Genomic DNA, 27,855 nt, shown 5'->3' with positions numbered 1-27,855 from the left:
CTTTGCCATCGACCTGCGAAAAAGTTTCCAGCGCACAATTCAACAAGTGAGTGTCAGCCCAGTATAAAAGTGGACACGGAAAACGCCACCATGATGAGCAACAACTACGGCGACGAGCAGCTGCCCCCGCAGTACTACCAGGCCACCGACTTTGGGGACGAGGAGGACGACGAGATGCCGGCCACGGAGAAGGACCTGGCCGAGGACGCGCCTTGGAAGAAGATCCAGCAGAACACCTTCACCAGGTGGTGCAACGAGCACCTCAAGTGCGTCAACAAGACCGTCACCGACCTGCAGAGGGATTTTACTGACGGGCTGAAGCTCATCTCCCTGCTGGAGGTGCTGAGCCAGAAGAAGATGTACAGAAAGTGCCACATCAGACCCAACTTCCGTCAGATGAAGCTGGAAAACGTTTCTGTGGCACTCGAGTTCCTGGACAGGGAGCACATCAAACTGGTCTCCATAGGTAAGTTGGACTTGGATGGCTTTTTGGATGTGGAAACAATTTAGCAGGGAGATGTTTGGCTATAATTAGAGAGGAACAAGTAATCCGGAGGAATTTCCGATAGCCGACACTGACAGTGCGTGTGCCAAGATCCTAATAAGATGCTGTGAGGTTTAAAACTCTCTTCATATTTTCAAAACTGTCAAATCCTCCAACCAAACAAACCAAACAAAGTGTTGGTATGTTATCAGCCGTGGTGTGACACCGAGGCACTCACAGTGGGCCTCTGGGGAGCAGGGGTCAACAGCTTATTGGAAAAGTTACTGCCGAGGTGAGGCCATTAGCTGGTGTCAGGGCCGAGGCCTAGTGTCGGCTCCACGGCATGATTTACCTCCTAGTCCTGCCGCAACAATAAGGCCAACTACAGGCTGAAAAATTCACCAGGGCTGTGCTAATGAGAATGACACAATTTCTACATGAGGACAGTGAACACACACACGCACACACACACACACACACATACATTCATCTCTGACAGGTCAGGGGGTCAGAACGACTCACCGGGGGATCTTCGGTGACAGCCAATTTCCTGTCCAGGCCCATCAGCAGCAAACTCCTGTGAGGTGGGGATTAAACGCTGGTGGCATTTGGGGATCAGACTGCAGTCACAGATAACTGAGCTGCTGAAGTTACATTAAATTGTGGTGGATTATTGTGGAGTCACAGCGGGAGGACCAGGCGCCACCAGAGAGAACAGGATGTCACCTCTTAAAACTATTTAATAACTGAGGAGAAACTTGTAGAAAGATATGAGACGCACACAGAGTTATGGCTTAATTATACACCTGCAGGCAGCCACACAATTCATGCAGGAGAATGATTATTACCTTTCCGACAGAGTAGTTCTTTCTCTTTGGGAGACTAACGGCACTGCCACACACCAGCGAAATTCCCGTCGTGGCTGAGGCTTTGGCCGCCGCACTGTGAAGGCCACAGTCTGTCAGTCTGGACACGCACTGTGTTCTTTGTTTTTTTGTGTGTGTGTGTATGTGTATGTGGGGGGCAGGGGGGTTATTACACGGAGGGATGGCACTCTCAATCCCCAGGAGGGCAAAGGTCACAATCACAGATATTTCCTCAAAGAATGCAAAGTGTGTGTGTCCCCAGGATAGTGGGTCTAAAACTTAATATGTTAGAGAGTGTCTGACACCGTTGCTGCAGCTGCACACATGCACACACACACACTAACACACACACACACACACACACACACACACACAAACACACACACACACACACACACACACACAAACACACACAGCACCCTCTTCCCGCATGCAGCAGCCCTCTTAGGAGGATGTCTGAGTCTCATAACAGTAACCCAGAGACACAGGCTTACATGCACATGTGTCACAGTGTGTAACTAGACACCATATGATTGATGTCCCTTTGACCAAAGCAGTTGCCCTTAAAGCCCGACACAGCGGGATCTGAATCACACTGTGCCACACGGTGCCACCTGCCTGTGCCTGTCAAATGCTGACACATCAAACACCAGCCTCAGATCGAGGCCACTGATCTATGAAAAGAGAAATATTCCCAATAAAATAACGTTTGCGATAAACCATGCGGCACCAAAGTCCCTGCGTTATTAAAGTCTTACTGAATTAACTGGAGTGTATCACACGCAGATTAGTCGACGTTAAAGTCTACAGCTCCTCGGAGGTTATTGGGCTCAAAGTGGCTGCGTTTCTAAATGAGAGTGGCTCGAAAACGGCTTATTTGACAAACTTTTTTTTCCTATGAGAACTTGTTGGAAAAGGAGTGGCGTCCTGGCTGTCAATGAATCTAGTCTCTGTCTGTTTGATTTATCACACTCCGGCACTATAAGTTTGGGAGGTAATTGAAGTCCAAGTGGTATTTATGCAGAGAGGGATCCACTTCCACATATCCTCAGCTGTCACTGTCTTCAGAGCTCCATTGTGACTGGATGACAGACTGTCAGGGGTCCTCAGCCAGACAGCTGTCTAAGAGAAAGGGGCTCGGGGGGGGCCAAGCAACGAGGAGCATTAGATTCTTGTCTCCTCAGCAGTCAATCATCATTGTTTATATTTCTACTCAAAATAGCCTGGTCAACTTTGCACTTTAGCGAGGAAGGACTGTTTTGATGTAATAATGACTTTATGTATAGGTCACACATGTCTTAATTTTTATATGGATTAGCCTTCGGAGAATCACTCACAACTTAAACCAATTCACTAATGAATTGCAAAAACATCCCTGTAGGGCCCATAAACAATTCAGGATGAAAATATGGCTACAAGACGCATTTAACTAGATATGCTACAATACTGCAAGACATGATGCACTGTGGGAACTTTTACAAGTTATAAATCCTCACGAACTCTCCTGTCTCTACTGTCCAATTGCAGATAGCAAAGCCATTGTGGACGGGAATCTAAAGCTGATCCTGGGTCTGATCTGGACCCTCATCCTCCACTACTCCATCTCCATGCCCATGTGGGACGACGAGGACGACGAGGAGTCTAAGAAGCTGACCCCCAAACAGCGCTTGTTGGGCTGGATACAGAACAAAGTGCCCCAGCTGCCCATCCACAACTTCAACCGGGACTGGCGGGACGGCAAAGCCCTGGGAGCGCTGGTGGACAACTGTGCCCCCGGTAAGAAGTGCTGAGTCAGAATACGCACAGCGCCAGTTGACAGGCTGGTTGTATACTGCGGTTTTGCTTGGTTGCTATGGAGTATGGGGTCAGGCATGTGTCAGTCAGTGTATTTAAAACAGTATCACCTTCTCAGGAGAATTTATCTCCTTCGCTCCTCATCGAGATATGAGGGCTATATATCTTGCAAACATTCTGGAGCGCCGACACACACACAGATTCAGATTCATATGTCAGCCTGTGTAATCTTCCTCTGGAGGGCAGGCTGTGTCGGTGGGTTGTAGAGGACTTGCTGATGGCTGGGGGGACGTCACTGCCAGTTGTCTCACAATGACTGAAGCTCTCACTCTCACTTTTCGGGTCCCTGAGGCCCAGGCCTGGCTTTAGCGTTTATAGCTACACAACACCCCCAAATTTGGACACCATTCCTCCTCTTCTGTCAAGGGCCGTGCTTGGCCGTGCATCGAAATGCGGAGCGATCTGTCACGGGGAGGTGCCTAAGCCACTCATCCAAGGACCGCAAGACAACAAGTTGAGTCGCTGCCAATTTAGGGTTTCGGCTTATAACGCTGAACATCTGAGAGACATCTAGCTCCTAACTGGAGAAGGGAAAAAAGGTGGAGGAGTAGCAGGAGTGTAGAGAACACCACCATGTTTAACTGTGTTTATATGAGCCATTGATCTGAGCAGACACATCTTTCAAACACTGGGCTGCAACACTGACCATACAAGGTTGTGTTGTTTCATCAGCTGTTACCAACCAGCAGGGTGACTGACGAAACCAACCCTGTGCTGATACACAGGAGTGCTGCTTTTAATTCAGATACAAACAGTGCAAAACACGTCCTTTAGCCAGACCAGTGAGAAACAAATATCCAAAACAGGAAAGTAGCTACAATTGTATTTGTTTATCCAAGTTATTCTTACACAGCTATAGCCTATATATTATATATATTATATGTGCTCTCTTTTGTATTACAGTGATGTTGCAGTATGAAACACAGTGTGACATCCCTTGAGAGCACTGACTTCTCAAATTAATATTGCGGAAGGTCCACCCAAGAGAAAAGTATTATTTTTTCCTTAATCTCCCTGCTCACTCTTTCCTCCTTTCTGCACTGGATATTAATTGGATAATAGTTTTCTGCGGTGCGTCTGTATGGACCTGTTGACTGAGGGGCCGCTCCATCACCAGCACTAATCCAATTTAAGCATTAGCTGCACAGGAGGAGGCTAGCTTGAGCCGTAGAGAAAGTGACAGAGCGTTGTTGAGGTTATTTCTTTTCAAACGGACTAAGAAACGGCGCCATTGTTGCACATTTTGAATCAATCAAGCAGAAGTGTGGGTAAGGCATGCGTTGTTGTAGCTGGAGGTGACAGATAGAGAGATAGTAGCGGCAGCCCGAGTGGTCTTATTATAGCAACCGCTGTGCAACGCAGTCTGCATGCGTCCATACACAACTCTTTAATCTGCCTGTTTGCCTTTCCATCAGGTTTGTGTCCTGATTGGGCCGAGTGGGACCCCAACCAGCCCGTGGAAAATGCCAGAGAAGCCATGCAGCAGGCTGACGACTGGCTGGGTGTGCCTCAGGTAAGACTCAGGATGGATGTCAGTTACAAAGTCCTTTTTTTAACACTTGGTGTCCGAGAGGTGGTGATGACCTCATGAGAAAGTGCAAGAAAAGCCAGTGTTACTCTGCTCTCTGATTTTTCAGCATCGTTTATAACCACTGCATGGACTTTCAGTAAGAACCAATCAACTAAAAGTGAAAAATAAGACTCATCTGCAAATGCTCACACATCTTACCACATGTACATTCACCTGAGATGTGAAAAAACACCAGCAGTACTGTTAATGATATAGAGCCCACTGTTCCTTCCAGGGAGACTGTGCTGCAGGGTATCATGAAATATTTATGACCCAGCTCACATCTAATATTTTCCATTTACTTTATTGTAGCTCTCAGTGAGTGAGTGTGTGTAGGAGGTTTGTTTGGTAGATTGGAAGGTGGGATATTTCTTAACACCTTCCAAACCGGCCACCAACAAAACGTATAAATATGCTCATACGCTCATCAGAATGTGAACAGGAGAACCAGAGTGCCACATTTCCAGGCCCGTTTGTGTGACTCTGAGTCTTCGTATTGTTATGCGCACTATGCAGGTTGTTTACTTGTTTGTCTAAGACACAGAGCGAGCTATTCTCCATGAGGCTTAGCATTGGCTAGATAGCTGGGGGAAGTATGTCAGGGCTCTGCAGGGCCTGGGGGCTGGATTCCAGTGCGGTGGCGTTAAGGAGATGTGGGAGAGGTCTGGCTCAGGATAAATCCCCCACTGGCTGGATTATTGAAGGCAACAATCTTTAACCCCACTGTCCTAGGGTTATATATAACTGGCATAGAGCAGGCTTTGTGCCACTGTGTGATAGACAGGCAACGTGCTGCGGGGGAGAGAGGAGTCACAGGTGGACGGATGCATAAAATGAATCCTTGTTAAATCCAAATGCACTTTAAAGGAAATTGTTATTAAGGGTCAACTCCACCCTTATAACAAATGACAACACAATCAGCTCAAACACAAATAATACCAATCGTGTTTTTTTTTGTATGATCATTGTGTTGCAGGAAGATGCACAAACTTTGTGAAACATTTGTTTTTTTAATTACAACTAGTCCGTACAGTTACTGATGAACTCCTTCTGTCTCTGGTGCTGTAGGTGATTGCACCTGAGGAGATTGTGGACCCAGATGTGGACGAGCACTCAGTGATGACCTACCTGTCTCAGTTCCCCAAGTCCAAACTGAAGCCTGGCGCTCCTCTCAGGCCCAAACAGCTTTTCCCAAACAAGGCTAAAGCCCACGGACCAGGTAGGCAGCCAACACCTACACAACCCGCAGCAGTTCACAGAAAACAGCATGAATGTTTCATGAACACCTCTTTGTCCAGCATATGAAAGCAGCAATGTTTGGCAGCAGCTCCACAAACAGTAGCAAAAGTAGAAGCTTGTACTTTTCTGAAAACTTTTTAACCCTCTGTCTGCTTTTTTGCCTGATCGCTCCAAACTTTATCAACAAACTTCATGTTGCGATATTTACATCTCAGGTATTGAGCCTCATGGCAACAAGGTGCTGCAGACGGCCGTGTTCACTGTGGAAACTCTGGAAGCTGGAAGCGGGGAGGTCCTGGTCTACGTGGAGGATCCTGAGGGACACAAAGAGGAGGCAAGTTAGACCTGGAGGTTAAACCTACAGCCTGTTTTTACCCTCTCACATAAACCTGGTGCCAAGTTCAAAATTTCAAAGTGTATTATCTAATCTTTATTTTACCCTCTGTCTTCTTATTCTCCAGGCTAAAGTTAAACCCAACAAGGACAAAAACAGAACCTACACTGTCACCTATGTCCCTAAAGTTGAGGGTGTCCACAAGGTGACAACTGTTAACATTTAACTGACTGCATTAAGTGCATGGATCACAAAAAGGACGAACTATTCTATTTGAAGCCATCTTACAGTTATCTTGTTTTTTTTATTCTTAGGTGAAAGTGCTGTTTGCAGGTCAGGACATAGACAAGAGCCCATACACTGTGAACGTGGCGAAGGATTTGGGTGACGCCAGCAAAGTCCATGCTAGAGGACCAGGTCTGGACGCCACAGGCAATGTGACAAACAAACCCACCTACTTTGACATCTACACAGCAGGTAGGTTTGGAAAATCCAAGCAGGCCACACACTGACATTAAGATGTGGAAACAATATGAATGAATGAAAAAAAGAGTCACTCGAATATTGTTATAGAGCAGGTGTTTTTAACTGGTTTTGTCCCAGGGACCACCATTCTGACTAGAAAGCCACTGATGTGCCTGTGCGTGCATGTGGATAGAAGGAAGTTTTAACATTTGGTTTTCCATGTTGGTTTTATTTAAAAACCTCAAACAAATCTAGAAAAATCTGTGTAAAAAACAACAAAAAACGGTTTTATTTTCAGTGCTTAAGAATTGAAAACAAAATTAAAATGCAGTTTTTAGTTGTACTGCATCTCAGAACCATATGTACATCAATATATAACGTTCATGACTTAAATGTACAGACACGTAGCTGACATGTTGAGAGAACGTTAAAGCAACGGAGATCAATAACAATCAACATAAACTGGGGCTAGAGGGAAGATGACAAAGTAATGCAGAATATGTCACAAATGATAATCGTACAATATCACACAAACAATTGAGGCCTACTTAAGTTTAACCTCATGATCACCAGCACCGATATATATTAGACATATTTTTCTTATTTTAGTTATTTTTCTCGATATTCAAGAGTAATCTGGAAATGTGTTGAAATATCAAAGCGGACCCCCAGTAAAACCCTGTTATAGACTAAAACTGCAGCATCTACTTCTCAATTTCAATTCAATAATTGCTAATTATTTTGCCGCCTCCCTCAGGTGCTGGCAATGGCGATGTCAGCGTGGTCATTGTCGATCCTCAGGGCAAGAAGGACACCGTGGAGCTCATCCTGGAGAATAAGGGGGACAGTGTTTTCCGTTGCACCTATCGTCCCATGCTGGAGGGCCCTCACACCATCCACATCCTCTTTGCAGGCCAGGAGATCCCCAAGAGCCCTTACACTGTCAACGTCTTGGAGGGTGAGCGATTCCTCTGTGCTGTAAATAACACTCGGACAAATTAGATTTCTTAGTGTGCTCTTCGTGTGAGGGCGGTGAATCCATCACAATCTACCCTCTTCTTTATCGCCCTGGGAAAACCCACCTGGTAGAGATGATAACCCTTCCTATCTGTCATTTTCTAGCTCTGCCCGTTGCTCCTCCCACGGGAGCTCCCCTGCAGATAATCCCTCAGTCAGTGCGCACCCCTCCTGGAGTGAAAGCTGGGAAGGGGGCTCCTCCTTCGAAACCTGGTCGCCCAAGTTAGTATGGTCTGCTGGGAAGGAGCCTGTGCCCATTGCTCAGCCAGATCCCCCAAACCTTTCCCTCTGACGCACCTTGGCCATGCCCCTCTGTGCTTTATTTCAGATTCTGGAGCTGTGGCTCAGTGCGGTGCTTCTTCTTGCATCCTGCAGCTTTAAAGCCAGAGATGAAATGCTATTTTGTACGAGACGTTTACAGATTGTCCCAGTCTCTGTTAAATATATTTGCTTGTGCTGTTGACATGTTTGTTTTCATCACAGCTACATTTGCATCAGCCAGCATTCTGTCTGCCTGCAGTCAACATTTCTGGCTGACTGACTGAAATGTTGTCAGAAGCTGCCCTGGTCCAATTGAATGCGTCAATATCCCATTCAACGTTCTGTACCTTACGTTACATGTGCTGCAAAATGCATTGTTCTCATTTCAGGTTCTGGTTGCAAACTTTATGGAATCTCCGTTTGAATCGGATATTTTAATGTCTTTGCTACTAACACCGCCGTCAACTGCTGGCTACACTGCAGCTGCTTTTTGCTTTGCTAAACACATCTTTGACGCTTGTTTTTATTCCTTCCAGCCACGAATCCAAACGCCTGCAGAGCCACAGGTAGAGGCCTTCAGCCTAAAGGCGTGAGAGTGAAGGAGGTTGCAGACTTCAAAGTTTTCACCAAGGGAGCTGGCACTGGAGCGCTGAGCGTCTCAGTCAAAGGACCAAGTGAGTCAGACAGCTCTCTCTCTTCACTGCAGCACACCTCACTCCTCCTCATACAATTTTGGAATGAATTCCTTTGTCTGGCTTTTTTGTCTGCAGTGTTTCATTCTCTGAGGTATAGGCTAGGTTTAACCAAATGCATAAAAATGTTTCTTTGACTTTATAAGAAACCACATTTCCTGTATTATTCATCCTCAGCTGGAGCGGAGGAGCAAGTGAAAGTGCGTGATGCCGGGAATGGCGTATACGAATGTGAATATTTGCCCCTTAAGCCTGGCAAATACACCGTCAGCATCACCTGGGGAGGCCAGCCCATCCCACGCAGGTAGTGTACTGTTGATGCCTGTAGCTATTCATTAAAAATGCACGCTCACAATTACGAAAGTTCATATTGTGCGTATTCTCCGGTGCTGCAGCCCTTTCGAGGTGGAAGTGGGTAAGGAGGCAGGTTTTCAGAAGGTGAGGGCCTGGGGTCCTGGTCTGAAGACTGGCATGGTGGGAAAATCCGCTGACTTTGTCGTGGAGGCCATCGGCGTTGAAGTTGGGACTCTAGGTGAGACGTGTGCAAGTGATTTTAAGCTCTTAGGAAAGAAAAGTCATTTTTATTCATTTTCAAATCCTAAATCTAAATGTTGCATTCATTTCTTGGCTCAGGCTTCTCCATTGAAGGCCCATCACAGGCTAAAATTGAGTGTGATGATAAGGGCGATGGCTCCTGTGATGTACGCTACTGGCCAACTGAAGCTGGTGACTACGCTGTCCATGTCGTCTGTGATGATGAGGACATCAAGGACAGTCCCTTCATGGCCCACATCCTCCCTGCAGTCAATGACGTCTTCCCTGAGAAGGTAATTCCCACTCGCTGAGTCATAGATGCTATGTGTGAGGATAAACCAGTTCACCATGGTGATCTATTCTCACCCTATTCTATTCGATATCAGGTGAAAGCCTATGGACCAGGTCTGCAGCCAACCGGCATCATCGTGAACAAAGCGACTGAATTTACAATTGATGCCCGCATGGCTGGGACGAGTCACCTCAAGATCTATGCACAGGTACAGAGAATCCCATTTCCAACCTTCAATGCTCTTTTACAGGAAAGAATCATTTATATTGCATATGGCTGACGTGATTTTGTATCCATTAAGGATGCTGAAAGCTGCACCATCAACATCAAGATCACTGACAAGGGAGACGGCACATTTCTGTGTGTGTACACTCCTGTCAAGCCCATTAAACACACCATCATCATCACATGGGGGGATGTTAACGTGCCCAACAGCCCCTTCAGGGTAAGACACACACACACACACAAACTCCTCTGCATTTAACAGTCAATTTAATATAAGGATACTTCACCAAATAAAGACAAAGTAAGAGGACTGCAGCACTTCTACTTCAGCCAATTGCCTCTGCCTCAAGTACACTGTGATTTCATTAGGTGCTGGTTGGAGAGGGTTGTCATCCAGACAAAGTCAAGGTCTATGGGCCCGGAGTGGAGAAGACTGGGCTGAAGGCTAACGAGCCAACATACTTCACTGTGGACTGCGGCGAGGCCGGTCAAGGTGAGCATGTATGAGGAGAGGACGTGGGCGGGTACAGAGACACTTCTGCGTCTCACTAACTCTTCATGAAACGAGTGCTGCATCTTTTGAACCTCAACATATATTAAGAACAGAATGAACAGAATAAGTACACCTGTGCAGCTGTGCTCACTAGGTGAGGTTAAGTAATTTGAATTGCATAAGATGTTATTTGAAGTAAAGCTGTAGGCAGTAGACTGACTGCTTCTATTTATTCTGGTCACTTGCTTTTGAGTGACCTTTGTGAACTGTGCCCTTTGCTACGCACCTTTAGGGGACATCAGCATTGGAATCAAGTGTGCCCCAGGAGTGGTTGGACCAGCTGAGGCTGACATCGACTTTGACATCATCAAGAATGACAATGACACCTTCACTGTCAAGTACACTCCCCCTGGCGCAGGCCGATACACCATCATGGTGCTGTTTGCTGACCAGGTAAGAAAAAAGTTGTCACACACACAAACACACACACACACACACACACACACACACACACACACACACACACACACACACACAGTGAGTGAGATGGGTTTTGTTTTATCACTTGTGAAATGATGGATTTTTTTGCCTTATTGATTACTTGTGAAATTTCCAACATTCTTCTATATCAGGAAATTCCCATCAGTCCATTCAAAGTCAAAGTTGATCCTTCCCATGATGCTGGCAAGGTGAGAGCAGAGGGTCCTGGACTCAACAAGACAGGTGAGAACATACTCATTCCTCAGAAGCCTGTCTGTTTGTCTTTCCCTCAGTTTGTCTGTTCAGTGAAGTGCAGTGTCAAATTTGCTGTGATTTGGACATTTGGAGACTTTCACTATTAATAAAAACAAACAAAGGGATCAGTGCCTTACAGCGGTCAGTGGGGGAGGGGCAGTGTGGACTGAATTGAACTTTTATTTTGAAAAGTTGTGAACTTGGGTCTGAAGATTGTGTCCCTTGGTCAACAGACCTCTGAAATAGTCGTGATGCAATGTATGAAAAAATAACAGCACTTAAGTAAATCATTCAAACTTACTACAACCGACACGTGGACAATAATAAAGAAAATTAGTTTACAGTTAGTGTAAACATTGACTATAACATCTACATTTCAATTAACTAGGTAGGATGAACTGTTTACAAAAAGCTCTGCACACAACGTCCAGCACAAAAACAATACATGACAATGACAGTATATTGTAGAACTGAGGAGGACTAACTAGTGTAGCATTAACACAGGCCAAGGGAAAAGGCAGGTTTAGAATGAGCACTGCACTAGTTTCACATTAAATGTATATCTATGTACTGTCATTTGTAACAAACACCCACTAGAATACCTTTATGCCACGGAATCATGTGATTGAAGTAGTATTGATAGCACTGACAAAACACATGTGTTTCAGGAGTGGAGGTGGGAACTCCAACCCACTTCACCATCTTCACAAAGGGAGCTGGCAAGGCCAAGCCTGAGGTGCATTTCACAGCGCCGGGCCCGGGAGAGGTGGTTCGTGACTTTGAGATCATCGATAACCACGATTACTCCTACACTGTCAAGTACACAGCTCTTCAACAGGTACTGTAGGCCTCTGTTTGAGTCCAATACCATTACCATAATCCCATATCAACAGATATTCATTCTTATTCTGTTGTTTTTTTAGGGTAACATGACTATTTCAGTGACTCATGGAGGAGACCCCATTCCCAAGAGCCCGTTCCACATCTCGGTGGCACCACCTCTGGATATTGGAAAGGTGAAAGTGGATGGATTGGACACCAGTAAGTTACAAACACCAATTCTGTATTCATAAATGTAATTAAGTCTTATGATGTGTATATAGTTGCAAAGTTCAAGTGTTTCATGAAGCTCTCTCTCACAGAAGTGGAAGTCGGAAAGGATCAAGAGTTCTCAGTTAACACAAAGGGCGCCGGTGGGCAGGGCAACGTAGCCGTGAAAATGACCTCACCCTCTGGCCGCCCGATTCCATGCAAGCTGGAGTCTGACAAAGCCAAAGGCGCTCACAGTGTGAAGTATATTCCCCCAGAGGAGGGACAGTACAAGGTTGATGTCAGCTACGATGGCAACCCAGTGATGGGAAGCCCCTTTGGTGTTGAAGCAGTGATGCCTGCTGATCCTTCCAAAGTAAAGTTCATTAAAGCTGAATGTTTTTCACTCTGTCCCAACTTAAATACAAGTTTGTTGCACCACATCTCAAAAAACTGACCTAAAACTTGCATTACAGGTGAGAGCCTATGGCCCAGGCCTGAAGGGAGGCATTGTGGGTAAACCCGCTCCATTCACTATTGACACAAAGGCAGCTGGTGCAGGTGGGCTGGGCCTGACAGTGGAGGGCCCCTGTGAAGCTAAAATTGAATGTCAGGACAACGGCGACGGCACATGCTCCGTGTCCTACCTGCCCACTGAGCACGGGGAGTACGCCATCAATATCCTGTACGCGGAGCAGCACATCCCTGGCTCTCCCTTCAAGGCTGCAGTGCGCCCGGCCTTCGATCCCAGCAAGGCGACAGCGAGCGGCCCCGGTCTGGAGAAGGCCAAGGCGGGCGAACCAGCGACCTTCACTGTGGACTGCACCCGAGCGGGCGACGCCGAGCTCACCATCGAGATTGTGTCGGAGACAGGGGTTAAGGCTGAAGTGCACATCAAGAAAAGTGCAGAGGGGACCTTCTCTGTAACGTACACCCCATCCTTCCACGGCGCACACACCATCACCATCAAGTACGGCGGCCATACGATTCCTCAGTTCCCCAAGGTGCTGCAGGTGGAGCCCTCTGTGGACACCAGTGGGGTGCATGTGTACGGACCAGGAGTGGAGCCCAGAGGTAGGACCTGATGAGTTAGCAGTAAAGATTAGGGCTTTCATACAGTTATAGTTTAAAGTAGTAATAAAAGGATTATTAAATGATGATTTGTTCAACATAAAAGCAAGTTTAATGCTAGATATACCGTTAAGTCTCTCTAGTGTGACTTTTTTTTAAGCTTTTCACAATTTCTTATATTTAAAATTCACTATCTTTTGGCAAAACAAACCATTTGGAAAATTTCAGGTTGTGGGAATCTTTCACTATTATCTGACATCTTAAATACTTGATGATTCCTTTATAAACAGAAAAAACAAATCAAGTGATTAATTTATAGAGGAGCTTAACTGGTAGTTGCAGCCCTGGTCTAGCAGAGGTATACAGATTTATGAGTGTTGGAACTGTATTACTTTATTTCCGAAGCAAATAGCGTGAAGGGCTCTTCTGTGTCTAGGGGTCCTCAGAGAAGTCACAACCCACTTCATCGTGGACGCCCGCACCCTCAACAAGGTTGGAGGAAACCACGTGAAGGTTCACATCATCAGCCCCTCGGGCACCAACACAGAGAGCTTCATCACCGATAAGGGAGACGGCACATACAGAGTGGAGTACACAGCGTTCGAGGATGGTAGGAGTCATTTAGCATTGTTAATTCGTGCAATTAAAGAATCATGAGGTGGAAAGGCATTGTAAAGCAATGATGGATCTAGGATCCTCCATTGTGTTTCTTCAGTTCTCGCAAAGGAGTTAACATTTACAAACCTACCGACCTTTATTCATCTGCTGTCAGTAAACAGGATTTTGAATAGACAGCCTGTCTGAGAGTGTGCAAGGAGACAGACAGAGGAATCACTAACAGGTGCTTTATTGGGAATAAAGCAAAGGAGTGGGAGAAGAGAGAGAGCGAGATAGAAAGGTGTATAAATACATAATGATGCAGTGGAGCAACGCTTTGAGGGGCAGAGACGCAGGCAGACACGCTCTGTTTTATAAATAGTGTGCTCTGGAACAGAAGCTCTTAACCAGGCAGGTATGTGTGCTGAAGGCTGCTGCCTACCCACAGCAATATAGTGGGGAGGGGAGGGGTGAATGACAGGGGATATTAATAGAGACCTATAACACAAAGCTGAGAGATCACATAGCACTTCTCCACTAGCAGACACACTCTAATATCACAGTATTGTGACTGGGAATCTGGCATGTAGGCCTACAGAGCGGGCTCTGTCAGAGGAACGTTGGAACAGAATAATGAGGAGGGAACAGATGTAATTCTTTGTACGTTCACCAGAATGCTGCGCTCGAGATGGCGTCTTTTACAAATAAACAGATGTTTATCTCCCTAAAAGGGAATTTGTCTGCCCCATACTTAAAAGCAAGTGGCAATAGCAGAAATTAGTTGCTTCATTTAAAGGATACTCAAGCAGAGAGATGTGATATGCTTTACTGATGTATCTCTTTGTGTGTAGGAATGCATCTGATAGAGGTGCTGTACGATGACGCGCCCGTACCCAAGACCCCCTTCAGAGTGTCTGTGGTGGAGGGATGTGATCCCACCCGGGTCCGCGCCTTTGGCCCAGGTCTGGAAGGAGGAATAACCAACAAGTCCAACTGCTTCACTGTGGAAACCAGGTATTGATACATCTCATTCAAAGGCGAAATTTCTTGGGAATTTACTCAAATAGGTGCGGAAGAATAAGTGTTTTGGTTTCCCTCTCAGGGGCGCTGGTACCGGAGGCCTGGGCCTGACCATCGAGGGAGCCTCAGAGGCCAAAATATCCTGCAAAGACAATAAAGACGGCAGCTGCAGTGTGGAGTACGTCCCCTTCACTCCTGGAGATTACGACGTCAACATCAACTACGGAGGTCACCCGATCCCTGGCAGCCCGTTCCGCGTTCCAGTGAGAGACCCCGTGGACCCCAGCAAAGTGAAGTGCTCAGGTCCAGGTCTGGGCGGCGGAGTGAGAGCCCACATTCCTCAGACCTTCACAGCCGACTGCACCCAGGCTGGACAGGCCCAGCTGGATGTCAAACTCTACGGCCCAACAGGTGAGGACAATGGAAGCCCATAAACTCGGTACACTCTGATAAATATCACTGTCTGTGTCTGTGTTTATTTATTCAATGTCATCATTTCAGGTACCGTGGAGCCAGTAGGTGTGAAGAACAACGGTGATGGAACCCACACAGTTCACTACACCCCGGCTCAGGACGGCCCTTACACTGTCGGTGTCAAATATGCAGATCAGGAGGTCCCACACAGGTACAGCATGAGTTCAAAGAAAAGTGCAGCTCTGCTCAGCACATTTTCAGTTTCCGTTTCTGTCTTTTTGCCCGGACTGCGTTTAGTAATTACACCGTCCTTCTTCCACAGCCCATTCAAGGTCATGTCTCAGCCCGGGCACGATGCCAGTAAGGTGCGTGCCAGTGGCCCCGGTCTGGACACCAAAGGTGTGTCTGCTAGTCTTCCTGTGGAGTTCACCATCGATGCTCGGGATGCTGGAGAGGGACTACTCACCGTGCAGATCCTGGTGGGTTTGCAGCCACATTTATTCAAAGATTTCAAATGTAATCTAATCGTAAACTGTCATTTTAAACAACTCCATGCCTTTTATTGACAGGACCCAGAAGGCAAACCAAAGAATGCAACCATCCAGGACAACAGGGACGGCACCTACACTGTGTCCTATGTACCTGACTCTACCGGTCCCTACACCATCACCATTAAATATGGAGGAGATGAGATCCCTTACTCCCCATACAGCATCCAGTCTCTGCCCACAGGAGACGCCAGCAAATGTCGCCTCACAGGTAGGAAAACTACTTTCAATTCATAACTGCAATGATCATTTTAAAAACGACTAACTTACATTTGTCAGTTTTTTATTCACTATATACTCGGTATATATTTTCGACACTATGTTCTTTTTCTTTCCAGTGTCGATTGCAGGACATGGCATGTGTAAGTAATCACTGTTTAGTTCAGAAAGATCTTCCAGGAGTCCGTTTCTTTTGAGCAGCTCTGTTTACCTTCTTCAATCTCTGTCCTTCACAGCGAGTCTTCAGAAGCTGCAGACCTCTGAGGACACTGTTATCACTGTGGATGCCAAGGCTGCCGGGAAAGGCAAGGTGACCTGTAAAGTGCTGACCCCACAGGGGATGGAGCTGGACATGGACGTGGTGGAGAATCGTGATGGCACCTTTGACATTTACTACACTGCCCCCGAACCTGGAAAGTATGTTATTACTATCCGCTTTGGGGGCCAGAACATCCCTAAGAGCCCCTTCCATGTGATGGTGAGTGAAACAGTGTTTTATAAGCTGCTATTTTGTGTTTCTCTTGTTCCGATTTTGTACTTATTTACTGCTCGTCGTTAATTTACTCCCTCTGTTTTCTGTGTATCCTTATGTCTCAAAGAAAGGCATACAAACACCTAAGAAATATGTATAAAAGAAGCCAACTATTTCTCCTCTCTCTGTACTGACAGGCCTCAAATGAGCCAGTTGCTCCCCGAGATACCGTGGATCCTCTCTTCCGCCCCGTTAACTTCCTCGTCCCCTTCACGCCACAGCAGGGAGAAATCACAGGTGTGACAAACACCGCTCACACTGAAACAGAAGCCTGCACACACACACACACACACACACACACACAAACATTGTTTTTAGGTCACTGCTGTTTAACCGTGCCGCTGTCATTTCTAGGTGAGGTGCGAATGCCTTCGGGCAAGACTGCTCGCCCGCATATCACTGACAACAAGGATGGCACCATCACTATCAAGTACCAGCCCATAGAGAGAGGCCTGCACGAGATGGACATCAAATATGACGGCAACCACATTCCAGGTCACAAACACTCCACAGTAGAAAGATAGGAAGTGACTGTCCCCTTTGGAAACAAGCTTGATTTTAATTCTTATTCTTGTCAGGAAAATATGATAGCTGTCTCACACTGAGACACCTCTGCACACGGCTCTGGGTCTAATGACTGTCTGCCACTGATTCTATTCCCTGTAGGAAGCCCTCTGCAGTTCTATGTTGATGCTGTGAACAGTGGAGTGGTGACTGCTTACGGTCCCGGTCTGAGTTACGGCATGGTCAACAAGTCTGCCACTTTCACTGTGGTCACCAAGAATGCAGGAGAAGGTAAAGCACCTTTTTTCCCGGGGATATTTGCTACTACACAGTGAATTTGTGTTAAATCACTTAACCTTTACAAACTGTATGTATATTTTCTCCCCCTCAGGTGGTCTGTCACTGGCGGTGGAGGGTCCCTCTAAGGCCGAGATCACCTGTAAGGACAACAAAGATGGAACCTGCACTGTGTCCTACCTGCCCACGACTCCTGGAGACTACAATATCATCGTCAAGTTTGACAACAAGCACATTTCTGGCAGTCCCTTTACTGCTAAGATTACTGGTGAGGAAATAAATTGAGTTTTTATACTGTTGATTGTATTTAAAATCAAATCAAATCAAAGTTTATTGTCACATGCACCAATGACAGCATCATTAGAGCAGTGAAATTCTTGGGACATGGCAGGCAGCATCTAAGCAGGAAGCATCTACACAGTAGAAGGGCTTTACAAAAATTAAAAAAATTGACATACCATATAACATATAACGTATAACATATTTAAATGAAGCAGAAGTTTACAGGGTGAAAGAGTGGGGTATATTAAATTAAATAATATGCATATATGTGAGGTAAGTACCTATTAAGTGTGACCTGTGATCTTGTGACCTGGCAGGCAAGGGCTTTACAAAATAAAAATAAAATAACATAGCATATAACATATAATAGCATATAACATTTATAGCGGACATGTACCCTATAAATTACTTTTTGAGGATTGACAAATGTCTAAACCACTGTTATCTTGTCCAGGGGACGACTCCATCACCAGGACGTCCCAGCTGAACGTGGGCACATCGGCTGACGTGTCCCTGAAGATCACAGAGACTGATCTGAGCTCTCTGACTGCCAGTATCAGAGCTCCATCAGGCAACGAGGAGCCGTGCCTGCTCAAGAGACTGCCCAACAGACACCTCGGTGAGAAACTCATTTGAGTAGATAAGACACTGTTGGGTTTATGTAATGCATTTAGATTTGTTTTTTCTTGATTCTTTGTATTGACTTTTTTTCCCACCACTCTCGACCTCTTTCCTGTTCCCAGGTATCTCCTTCACCCCTAAGGAGGTTGGTGAGCATGAGGTCAGCGTGAGGAAGAATGGCTTGCACGTAGCTAACAGCCCTTTCAAGATCATGGTTGGCCAGTCAGAGATCGGCGAGGCCAGCAGGGTCAAGGCTTTCGGTAAAGGCCTCATGGAGGCGCACACTTTTGAAATGGCGGAATTCTTCGTGGATACAAGGAATGCGGGTAAGATTTTAATGTTTCACATTCTCAGCAAAACACGATTGGGAAAAGTGAAAAAAGAACAAAAAAAATTCAAATTTTTTCCCCTCCTTCCTTTAGGTTACGGAGGTCTAGCATTGTCGGTTGAGGGTCCGAGCAAAGTGGATATCAACTGTGAAGATGTAGAGGATGGGACGTGCAGAGTGACATACTGTCCAACAGAACCTGGCAGTTACATTGTCAATATCAAGTTTGCGGAAAAGCACATCCCAGGTCAGAATCTTTTACTTGGAAAATATATATTTTTTTAATAAAAATGATTCCTAAACAACTAGATTGGCACTCGGTACAAAGCACATCTCCACCATGGCCAAATAGTTGCCTTAAATTCCATCAAGATGTCAAGACTCATTGTTACCAGATCCTTAAATGTCGCATTTTCATCAAGATTCAGGAATTATTCTCTAAGAAAATGTAAAAAAATTCCCAAAATGTGCTGTGTCACAATGTAAGATTAGTAAAAAACAAAACAATACTAGATTTGCCTTTTAATCGGATGTTCACCAAGATGTAATGGGTTCTTTCCCGACCCATACCACATCCTCCCATAAAGTGGTGTTGAAATCTGTTCAGTTGATTTTGTGGAATCTTGCTTACAAACAAAAAAATCATAAAAAAAACGACAGGGGTGAAGACATAACCTACTTGGCGGAAATATCAAACCATAGTATAATTTTTCTGTATTTGCATTCTTGCCATGCAGGAAGTCCTTTCACAGTGAAGGTGACTGGAGATGGAAGAATCAAAGAGAGCATTACCAGGAAGAGGCAGGCGTCTTCTATCGCCTCAGTGGGCAGCACATGTGGCCTGAACCTCAAAATCCCAGGTGAGAAGAGAAACCACACGGGGTTATATGGCAGCGGGCAGCCATCTTTAAAGAAATGAAGCCACTTCACACTCACATTTGTATTGTCACTGCTTTCTCAGGAAACTGGTTCCAGATGGTTTCAGCTCAGGAGAGGCTGACCAAGACGTTCACCCGCAGCAGCCACACCTACACCCGCACCGAGCGCACGGAGATCAGCAAAAGCCGCGGCGGCGAAACCAAGCGGGAGGTACGAGTGGAGGAGAGCACCCAGGTGGGGGGGGGAGGAGCCCCGTTCAGAGACGTCTTTGGAGACTTCCTGGGCAGGGAGAGCCTCAGCAGCTTTGCCGGCATCACGGCCAGACCTGAGGGTGAGAGTCCGTGGAAGTTCAAACTCCCCTTTATGAATTCCCGTAACACACTTTTCTTGTTTGTGTCTAACCTTCTGTGTTCCTCTGCCTCGCCAGTTGAGAGCGGCTCGCAGGCCATGACGGCTCAGGTGACCAGCCCCAGTGGGAAAACGGTGGACGCCGACCTCGTGGACGGAGGGAGCAGCACCTACAGCGTCCGCTTCATCCCTCAGGAAATGGGACCCCACACGGTCAATGTCAAATACAGAGGCCAGCACGTCCCCGGGAGCCCCTTCCAGTTCACGGTGGGCCCCATGGGGGAGGGAGGGGCACACAAGGTCCGTGCAGGAGGGCCCGGCCTGGAGAGGGGCGTAGCTGGAGCACCCTGTAAGTCAGAGTTCGAGAAACCTTTTTCATTATTTCTTCAAACACTAGCACACCCATCGTCTGATCCACTTTTGTCTTGCTTTCGCTAGCTGAGTTCAGTATCTGGACCAGGGAGGCCGGTGCTGGCGGCCTGTCCATCGCCGTCGAGGGTCCGAGCAAGGCTGAAATCTCCTTTGAGGACAGAAAGGACGGTTCTTGCGGAGTCTCCTACATAGTGAAAGAACCAGGTAGAACTTCCTCTTTTGCACGTGTCATCATTTGTTTCATTGAAGGAGTTCTCGAGTCTGATCTCATGTACAGCTGACTTCTCCTGCAGTGATTGTAACTGCTACTACAGATAGTATTTTATACTGACGAATTTTTTTAGTACCTTGTATTACTGTATATATATATGCATATTTATTTCATTCTTATTTTTCAGTGTATTAACTCTTCAATGTATCAACTCTTTATTGTACCCTCGGCACCATTGAAAATGAGGGTCTTATCCCTCAATGTGTTTTCCGAGGCTTAAATAAATATTCAATCAATCCGGGTGTTGTGTCTCTCTAAAGTGCTCAACCTTTCTGCAATTCCTCCACACTTCAGTGTGAAAGTAAACCACCTCTCTGCTTCCCCCAGGTGACTACGAGGTCTCCATCAAGTTCAACAACGAGCAGATCCCCGACAGCCCCTTCATCGTGCCGATCGCTACACTCTCCGACGAGGCTCGCAGGCTCACTCTCACCAGCATTCACGTAAGATCTCACGCGATCAGTTGACACGAGCCAATTTATTTAGCTGAATTTAAAGTTGTGTAGATGTTTCTGGGCGATAGCACTTTGCCCTTGAAGTGGGCTTGAGTCCCGGTGTCTGAGCAGCGTCCTCGACTGAAATTCTGCAACGCTGGCCAGCGATGAAGGGCTGGATTAACTGTCCTTGTGCTTAATGTGGGTCAACACAAGCTGTGCTATGTGTGGGCAGCAGGCTAGTCCGTGTGATTGTGTTTCTGCGTAAGAGGAAAGAAAAGGCGATAAAAGAATTCTGCCACGGATCACGCTGTTGGTCTCCTCACTTCACAGATGCTTGTTCTTTTAAAATTTGTTTTTCCATTACAGCTGCCAACAATGCTAAAAACATATAGTTTTAGTCCACTGCAATGCCTCTTCACAGCGTTTTATTTTTTCTGCCACTAGACGCCCGGTGAAGAACAATATGAAACGTTTAAAATGTCACGCTACCTCTCATATCTGCGAGGACCGCTCGGCGGCCACTAAACGCCTCGCTGTAAACTTTGACCTTTTCTGCCTCACACACCCAACCACTCGATCTATTCTTGTTCAGGCATGATGAGTCACACGCGTTGTGTCCCTCAGGGTGCAGGCACACACACACTCACACAGTCACACAGTCACACAGTCACACACACACTCACACAACACAATTGAACTGATATCCTGATGATATCCCCTATCTCTTCTAGGAGAAGGACTTGAAGGTGAACCATGAAGCCTCCTTCATGGTTCAGCGGAACGGCACTCGAGGTGTAGTGGACGCTAAGGTCCACACCCCCTCCGGCTCCTCTGAGGAATGCTATGTCACCGAGCTTGACAGCGGTATGCACCAAGTACAACTCAGCACAATTCAGTTTAAGTTATGTTCAAGAGTGCTGGATGCTAAACTCTCCACCTCCCTTTTCGCGTTTTTCAGACAAGAGCACAATTCGCTTCATTCCACGGGAGAATGGAGTCCACTCCATCGACGTCAAGTTCAATGGATGCCACATTCCTGGAAGCCCCTTTAATGTGCGAGTGGGCGACCTGGGGCTGATTGGAGACCCAGGCATGGTGACGGCACATGGTGCTGGACTACAGGGAGGAACCACAGGTAGTGATCATCACCACTTCTAAAAAAATCTACTGAGTGAATATAGTTTGATTGAGTTTTTCAATTTTCAAATAACATAAGGTACCAAAAATAATCGATTTCCCCTCTTGACTCTTCCAGGTGTATCCTCAGAGTTTGTGGTCAACACCTGTAACGCGGGCTCGGGCACTCTGTCCGTCAACATCGACGGGCCGTCCAAAGTGAAGATGGACTGCCGCGAGAGTCCCGAGGGCTACAAAATCAACTACACCCCGATGGCACCTGGCAACTATCTGGTCACCATCAAATACGGCGGGCCGCAGCACATAGTGGGCAGCCCGTTCAAAGCCAAAATCACAGGTCCGCTTCACAGTCATTCTCCCATCTGATCCGTGGATCACAGATGACAAGTGTCTTATGAAACCAATGTTCCTCTGAAAAAAAAAGTGTTGAAGTCAGGAAAATGTTGTGTCATCTGCGTTTAGACTTTTTTTTTGGCTAGACAGCAATACCCTCCTGTCACTTCTCAGTGCAGTTTTTGTAATACTTTCGAGATTGAAAAGAATTCCCACGTGTCCTGAAAGTTAACTTTATTAGAAAGTAGTATGAAATATTTTCCTTTATGAGCTCAGGCTGGAGTCCTCCCTCATATCTTTGTCAACGCTGGGCTGGATTAAGTAATGTCTTTATTGAGCTGCTGATCACATTAGATAACCGTTCTCTCTCTGGGTCTTCTTCGTCTTCTAGGTGCCCGGCTCTCAGGGGGACACAGCCTCCATGAGACCTCCTCTGTCTTGGTGGAAACAGTTACCAAGTCTTCCAAAGTGGGTGGAGCCTACAGCGCGTCCTCCTCCTCCGCCACCTCAACCAAACTGACATCCGACGCCAGCAAGGTGGTCTGTCATGGAGCAGGACTGACCAAAGCTTTGGTGGGACAAAAGAATACTTTTACAATTGACAGCAGCAAAGCAGGTGAGACAATCATCCAAATAAAGACATAAGACAGAAACACATTGTATTTGAATCGATCTGAAATATATGTCTGTCTGTATATGACTCACATATTTCAATAACCGTATATTTCATCAGAGTCAAGGTTGGCACGTGTATTGTTCACGTCCAAAGGAAGTGCAGGAATGAATTTGGTGCGATTCGGATACGTATAATATTAGAAAACTGTAAATAACAGGCGACCAGCGCTTTGTAGCTCCGGCGGCTAGGACACATACGTAAGTGACACTGTCAAGGGTATCCAGGACAACAGCAGCAGCAACTGATTCTCCAATAAGGGACGCTTTGTCGAGCTTAACTGAACTTTGAATATATAAAATGAACAGCTCTATGTGCAGCAGTGGTGGTGAGGCTTCAGTCTTCAGGTCCTTCAGTTGGCCTTTATTTCCCATGGCTCAATGCAGGTCACTTATATGGTTTCAAAAGGAAAATTTGCAACCAGCATCACCACAGGCCCAACAAACTGCCCAATCCAAACTCTCAGGTTAAAAACAGGCAGTGCACTAGTATAGCAAAAGCATGAATCCATTAATAAATGCATGGAGAGGATATAAAATCATTACATTTGTGCGCTGTGAATAACAAAGAGCTGAAAGACAATCAAATGCTGAAGTAGAGCTGAGACGAGCTGCAGAATCAAGTGATAATACACAAACCTTCCTTCACCCCAACTATTCTTATTCCTTCTCTTTCCAGGGAGCAACATGCTGATAGTGGGCGTGCACGGCCCCCACACTCCCTGCGAGGAGGTGTACGTCAAGCACATGGGCAACAAGCTCTACAACGTCACCTACACTGTCAAGGACAAGGGCAGCTACACCGTCATTGTCAAGTGGGGAGACGACAACGTCCCCGGGAGCCCTTACAAAGTGGCTGTGGCCTAAAATAAACTGTCCCAATATTCCAAATCACTGTCCGCCGCTGACCCACCAGCCTTTGACTTGACGTGTGTACGCATCAATCAAACTCTCCGGTACTTCTGTTCTCCAACGGATTTACTATGTACTCAACATGCACTAAAACCCGCAAGAACATTTCGCTTACGTTTTTTTATTGACGATAGAATATCTACTGTGCCAAAGTTTTGTATTAACTCTACATTACATGAAAACTAAGCATCCACGTTCAGAGTGATGTAAGGGCTTAGAGTCTTTTAGTGTTGTCGGTCCATAAACTTTCTCCTCCTTATTTGTTGTGCTGTAAAACAAATAATACGCATAAAATATGAATGTTGAGAAATGTTGGAATAATCAGAAGTATTAACGTGTGGTGCAATATGGTTTTGTATGGTATAAGAATGAGAAATTGATTGTTGTTTTTTTTGTTATATTAACCTATTTTTTTGGTAAGTCTTTGCAGACCTAATAAAGATTTCATTGCTTCCTTCCCAGATGCAAGTGATTGAGTTTATTCGGTCTCTCATAGCGCTGGTATACGCTTTGCTAGCTCAGCAGGAGACGTCTCTTACTTTGTGGATCTTCATAATTTAATTGTAGAGCTATTTTCTGACCACTGCTGGCTCATCCTTCCGAGCAGCTGTCTGGATATTTTCCTCTGCTCACAGGCGCTCTTAGCTGAGCGCCTGTTCCTGATTTAACCCTTCCTTTACCTCCCGACATCAATGTTGGGTCATCATTTAGAGTTGCATTCATAAAATAGTCCCCTGGTCCACTCATTTACATCCTGCGCTTGTCGAGATGCAATCACAAGATGGCAGCATAGTCAAGCTCTGCTCTGCATCCGCGTCTCGACCACATACACCAGAACCAAATATCCATTGTTCCCAGTGAAGCTTAACTACATCATCCTCAACACAAGGGAGCCTGCAGAGCGGAGAAACCAGAGGCATCAGCTTCCTTTTGTGTGTGTAATTAATCCTGTTGGATCAGAGATGGAACACAAGTGGTTTCTGTTGTGGCAGCGTCATGGGGGGGGGCAGGCCCTGCTGATGCACACATCAACCAGAGACAAGGGAGGTTCTGCTTGTGCTGCCTTGCTTGTATGTGTGTGTAATCACTCGTGTCTCCGCCATTGCCTGTGTGTGTGTGTGTGTGTGTGTGTGTGTGTGTTCTGCCTGTCCTCTGCGTGGTCTACAGTCCTCGGTCCCTCAGTGAGTCAACCACCCAGCCTCCACTCGCTGACACACACACACACACACACACTAGTCAGCACCAGTACCATTCTTCACAGAGAGGAGCCTATAATTAGGTGCTAATTTTCTCTGGTTCCACTGTGACATGATGCTAGGGGCCATGGCGAGGCAAGACAGAGCGAGTGGGTGTGCGTTTGATTAACAGTGGCGAGAGCTCGACTCCGGACCATCTGGACAAGTGGCTGCCACACAGAAGTTGGGACCAGTGCAGGGCCCACCCACGTCAGTCTGTCTTACCCGTCCTGCTCCTCCGGACCAGGACCCAGGCGTCTGTCCACCACAACATGTTTATCTCAAGTGGTTGCCAAGTGAATCACAGAGATGCGGCTCCTCGCTATGCAGACAGCAGCGATCAAGCAAATAGAAAGAGAGGGGGCGATGCACAATTGTGGTGATGGTGGCGATGGGGGATGTGGATTAGAGGAAGAGAATGGGATTTAAAGAATCCAGATGGAAGAAAAGGGAGACAGACAGGAGCACAGACGCACGAAAAACACAGGAACAGACAAGTGTTTGAGACAATTTGAAAACACACACATACACACACACACACACACACACAAACACACACAAACACACACATACACTGCATTTGAATCAATAGGTGCTCCAGATTCATTTAGGACATGCTAATGCAGTGTATTGCTTAACCTTCAAAGCCATCATAAATGTTGGACTTAGTGCAACGGGTGATGTGTTATTAATTCTCTTCTAAAGGGGGATCAATGAGGGGGTGTGGTTGCCACGGAGATGCTTCTCTCTTACATCTCTCTCATCCCTATCCTTTTTCGCACTCTCTCTCCCACACGTACACACACGTACACACACGTACATACACGTACACACCACACACACACACACACACACACACACACACACACACACACACACACACACACACACACACACACACACACACACACACACACACACACACACATACTCTCCCTCTCAGAAATCTGGATTATTTTGAGGGTAAAATGTTGTAAAGGAATGCCCACAGAAGCTTTTGAAGTTATTGCTCTCAGGGTAAAAATCTCATTCTCTGGCTCGGCCCTACATGCTGACTGCTGTTCCCTCTCGCTCTCTCTCCCTCAATCTGATCCAGCCTCTCACTCCCTTCCTCCACCCCTTCCCCCAATTTAATTTTTCCCTCCCTCTCTCTAAATTCCAATCAATCTAAGCCTCTGCAGATCCAGTGGTTTATTTCTCGTCTCACTTCTTCCCGTCACCGGGAGCCTTGTCCGCCGGCCGGCTTCTTCTACCTCTGACCTTTATTTATCAGCGCGGCCACTCTCTCTCCAGCTCAGATGGGAATCTGTATAGATTGTGTCACAAGACATCTTGAAGCAGATGAAGAAAAAAAAAAAGGTTTTCCATGGCTGAGCGAACTGACAAACAAACAGCTAAACTAATGTTTGCACAAACAAATGGCTGCCTGGTTGGATTAATGAATGGACATGTAGAGTGAGCGGAGGGAGGGATTGTTGTAGGAATTCATGCATTCGGTTTCCAACCAAGCCCCAAGGCCCTGGTATGTAATTGCTTCATGCATAGTTGATACACTGCATAATCAACCAAATACACTGGATTTCTCCGGGCTGCACCTGATTTGCAGGCTATCGATGAAGTTCAGATTCTATGGGAGGCGCCTTATAATGGAAAGACTAGTTTGTATCTGAGTGCTCATCCCTCTCCTTGCAGATACACACTGGAGGAGTGAAAGGTATGCAGCCCGATGGTTGAATTGGGACCATGATGTGTTTTATTCATATAGAACAAAAATGAAATATTCATACCCGAGTGTAGTTGTTATGCTTTCCTCTGTGTCTCCTACTTCTCATGTACACACATCCTGATAAAAAAATCGGACGGACTGTGGCCTCAAATTGATTCCCTTCACATAGGAGTGTAAAAACAATGCAAATGCACGGAGCGAGTTCCCACGGGGCACAGGCAGATTGTGCAGCATGCAAATGCAAGAAGCATGAAGCCGGTCCTGGATTCCTATCTTCAACTCACTGCAGGAAATCTGAACATGCTGCTCCGTATAAAAGTATGGATTTCTGTTGACGGAAGCCTCAGACAAGAGATGCATGCCAAAGACCTCCACCCACCTCAGGATATCATTTTCACACAGGCACCGAAGAGCAAGCGCACACACACAAGAGCACACCCGTTTTCTCTTCCATAGAAATATATAGGAGACAAATAAGCTTGACTAGTCATTCATGCTTGCAGGCTTACACACCCAGGGCTGCACCCTGCAGGAAAAGTAACAGCATGGTGCGAAATGGTTTGGCTTCATGAGGTGAATGAACAGCAACAGCCCGAGGCAGGAGAAAATGATAGGAAGGTAAGCCCTCCTTTTGTATGAGGAAGGCGTGCTCACACTTTCCTTTTGTGGAGCAGCAGGGACATGTCAGGGGCAAAGTCCCCATGTCTCCATCTCTAATTGGAGCGTATCCCTCTGCCCGGTCCCGATCGCACTCCGGTGGCGGCAGGATGCTGTGCTAATGGTTAGCCCCCCTGCGGAGTGCACGTCCTTGTTGTGCCGGCTTCGACTGTGGCCCACACTGAGGTTGGACTGAGGATTAGAGGCAAATCAGAACATTTGTTTGTCCTCTCCAAGTGGGGCTGCAAAATTCAAGGAGAGAGAGACCAACCGTGGCTGTGATGGAGTGGATTGGATCGGTGCGACAGATGTGTGTTAGTGTGACTGATGTGTTCTGGGTGAGCAGGCTGCGC

The 27,855-nt window shown here is 46.4% G+C and overlaps 1 protein-coding gene across 1 annotated transcript; it reads left to right on the top strand.

The window, feature by feature from the left end:
* Positions 1–90: 90 nt before the first annotated feature.
* On the top strand, positions 91–23,839 carry LOC133009224 (filamin-C-like). Its single transcript, XM_061076658.1, is given in 46 exon segments — positions 91–466; positions 2,878–3,126; positions 4,620–4,717; positions 5,843–5,993; positions 6,229–6,347; positions 6,475–6,552; positions 6,662–6,824; positions 7,570–7,770; positions 7,935–8,051; positions 8,627–8,764; positions 8,960–9,086; positions 9,178–9,314; positions 9,416–9,609; positions 9,703–9,816; positions 9,910–10,053; positions 10,203–10,326; positions 10,619–10,779; positions 10,959–11,049; positions 11,730–11,899; positions 11,985–12,102; positions 12,204–12,466; positions 12,567–13,164; positions 13,598–13,771; positions 14,610–14,772; positions 14,861–15,189; positions 15,280–15,403; positions 15,515–15,951; positions 16,079–16,102; positions 16,196–16,530; positions 16,629–16,728; positions 16,846–16,986; positions 17,158–17,286; positions 17,387–17,560; positions 18,029–18,193; positions 18,318–18,521; positions 18,618–18,770; positions 19,261–19,383; positions 19,485–19,739; positions 19,830–20,099; positions 20,189–20,326; positions 20,721–20,836; positions 21,562–21,694; positions 21,789–21,965; positions 22,086–22,304; positions 22,692–22,916; positions 23,652–23,839. Coding segments are annotated over 46 exon segments (8,427 nt in total).
* Positions 23,840–27,855: the final 4,016 nt, after the last annotated feature.

This window comes from Limanda limanda, chromosome 8, assembly GCF_963576545.1.
Source record: "Limanda limanda chromosome 8, fLimLim1.1, whole genome shotgun sequence".
Taxonomy (NCBI): Eukaryota; Metazoa; Chordata; class Actinopteri; order Pleuronectiformes; family Pleuronectidae; genus Limanda; species Limanda limanda.
Note: the sequence above shows the minus strand (reverse complement) of the source record. Positions and strands in the feature narration are given on the sequence as shown.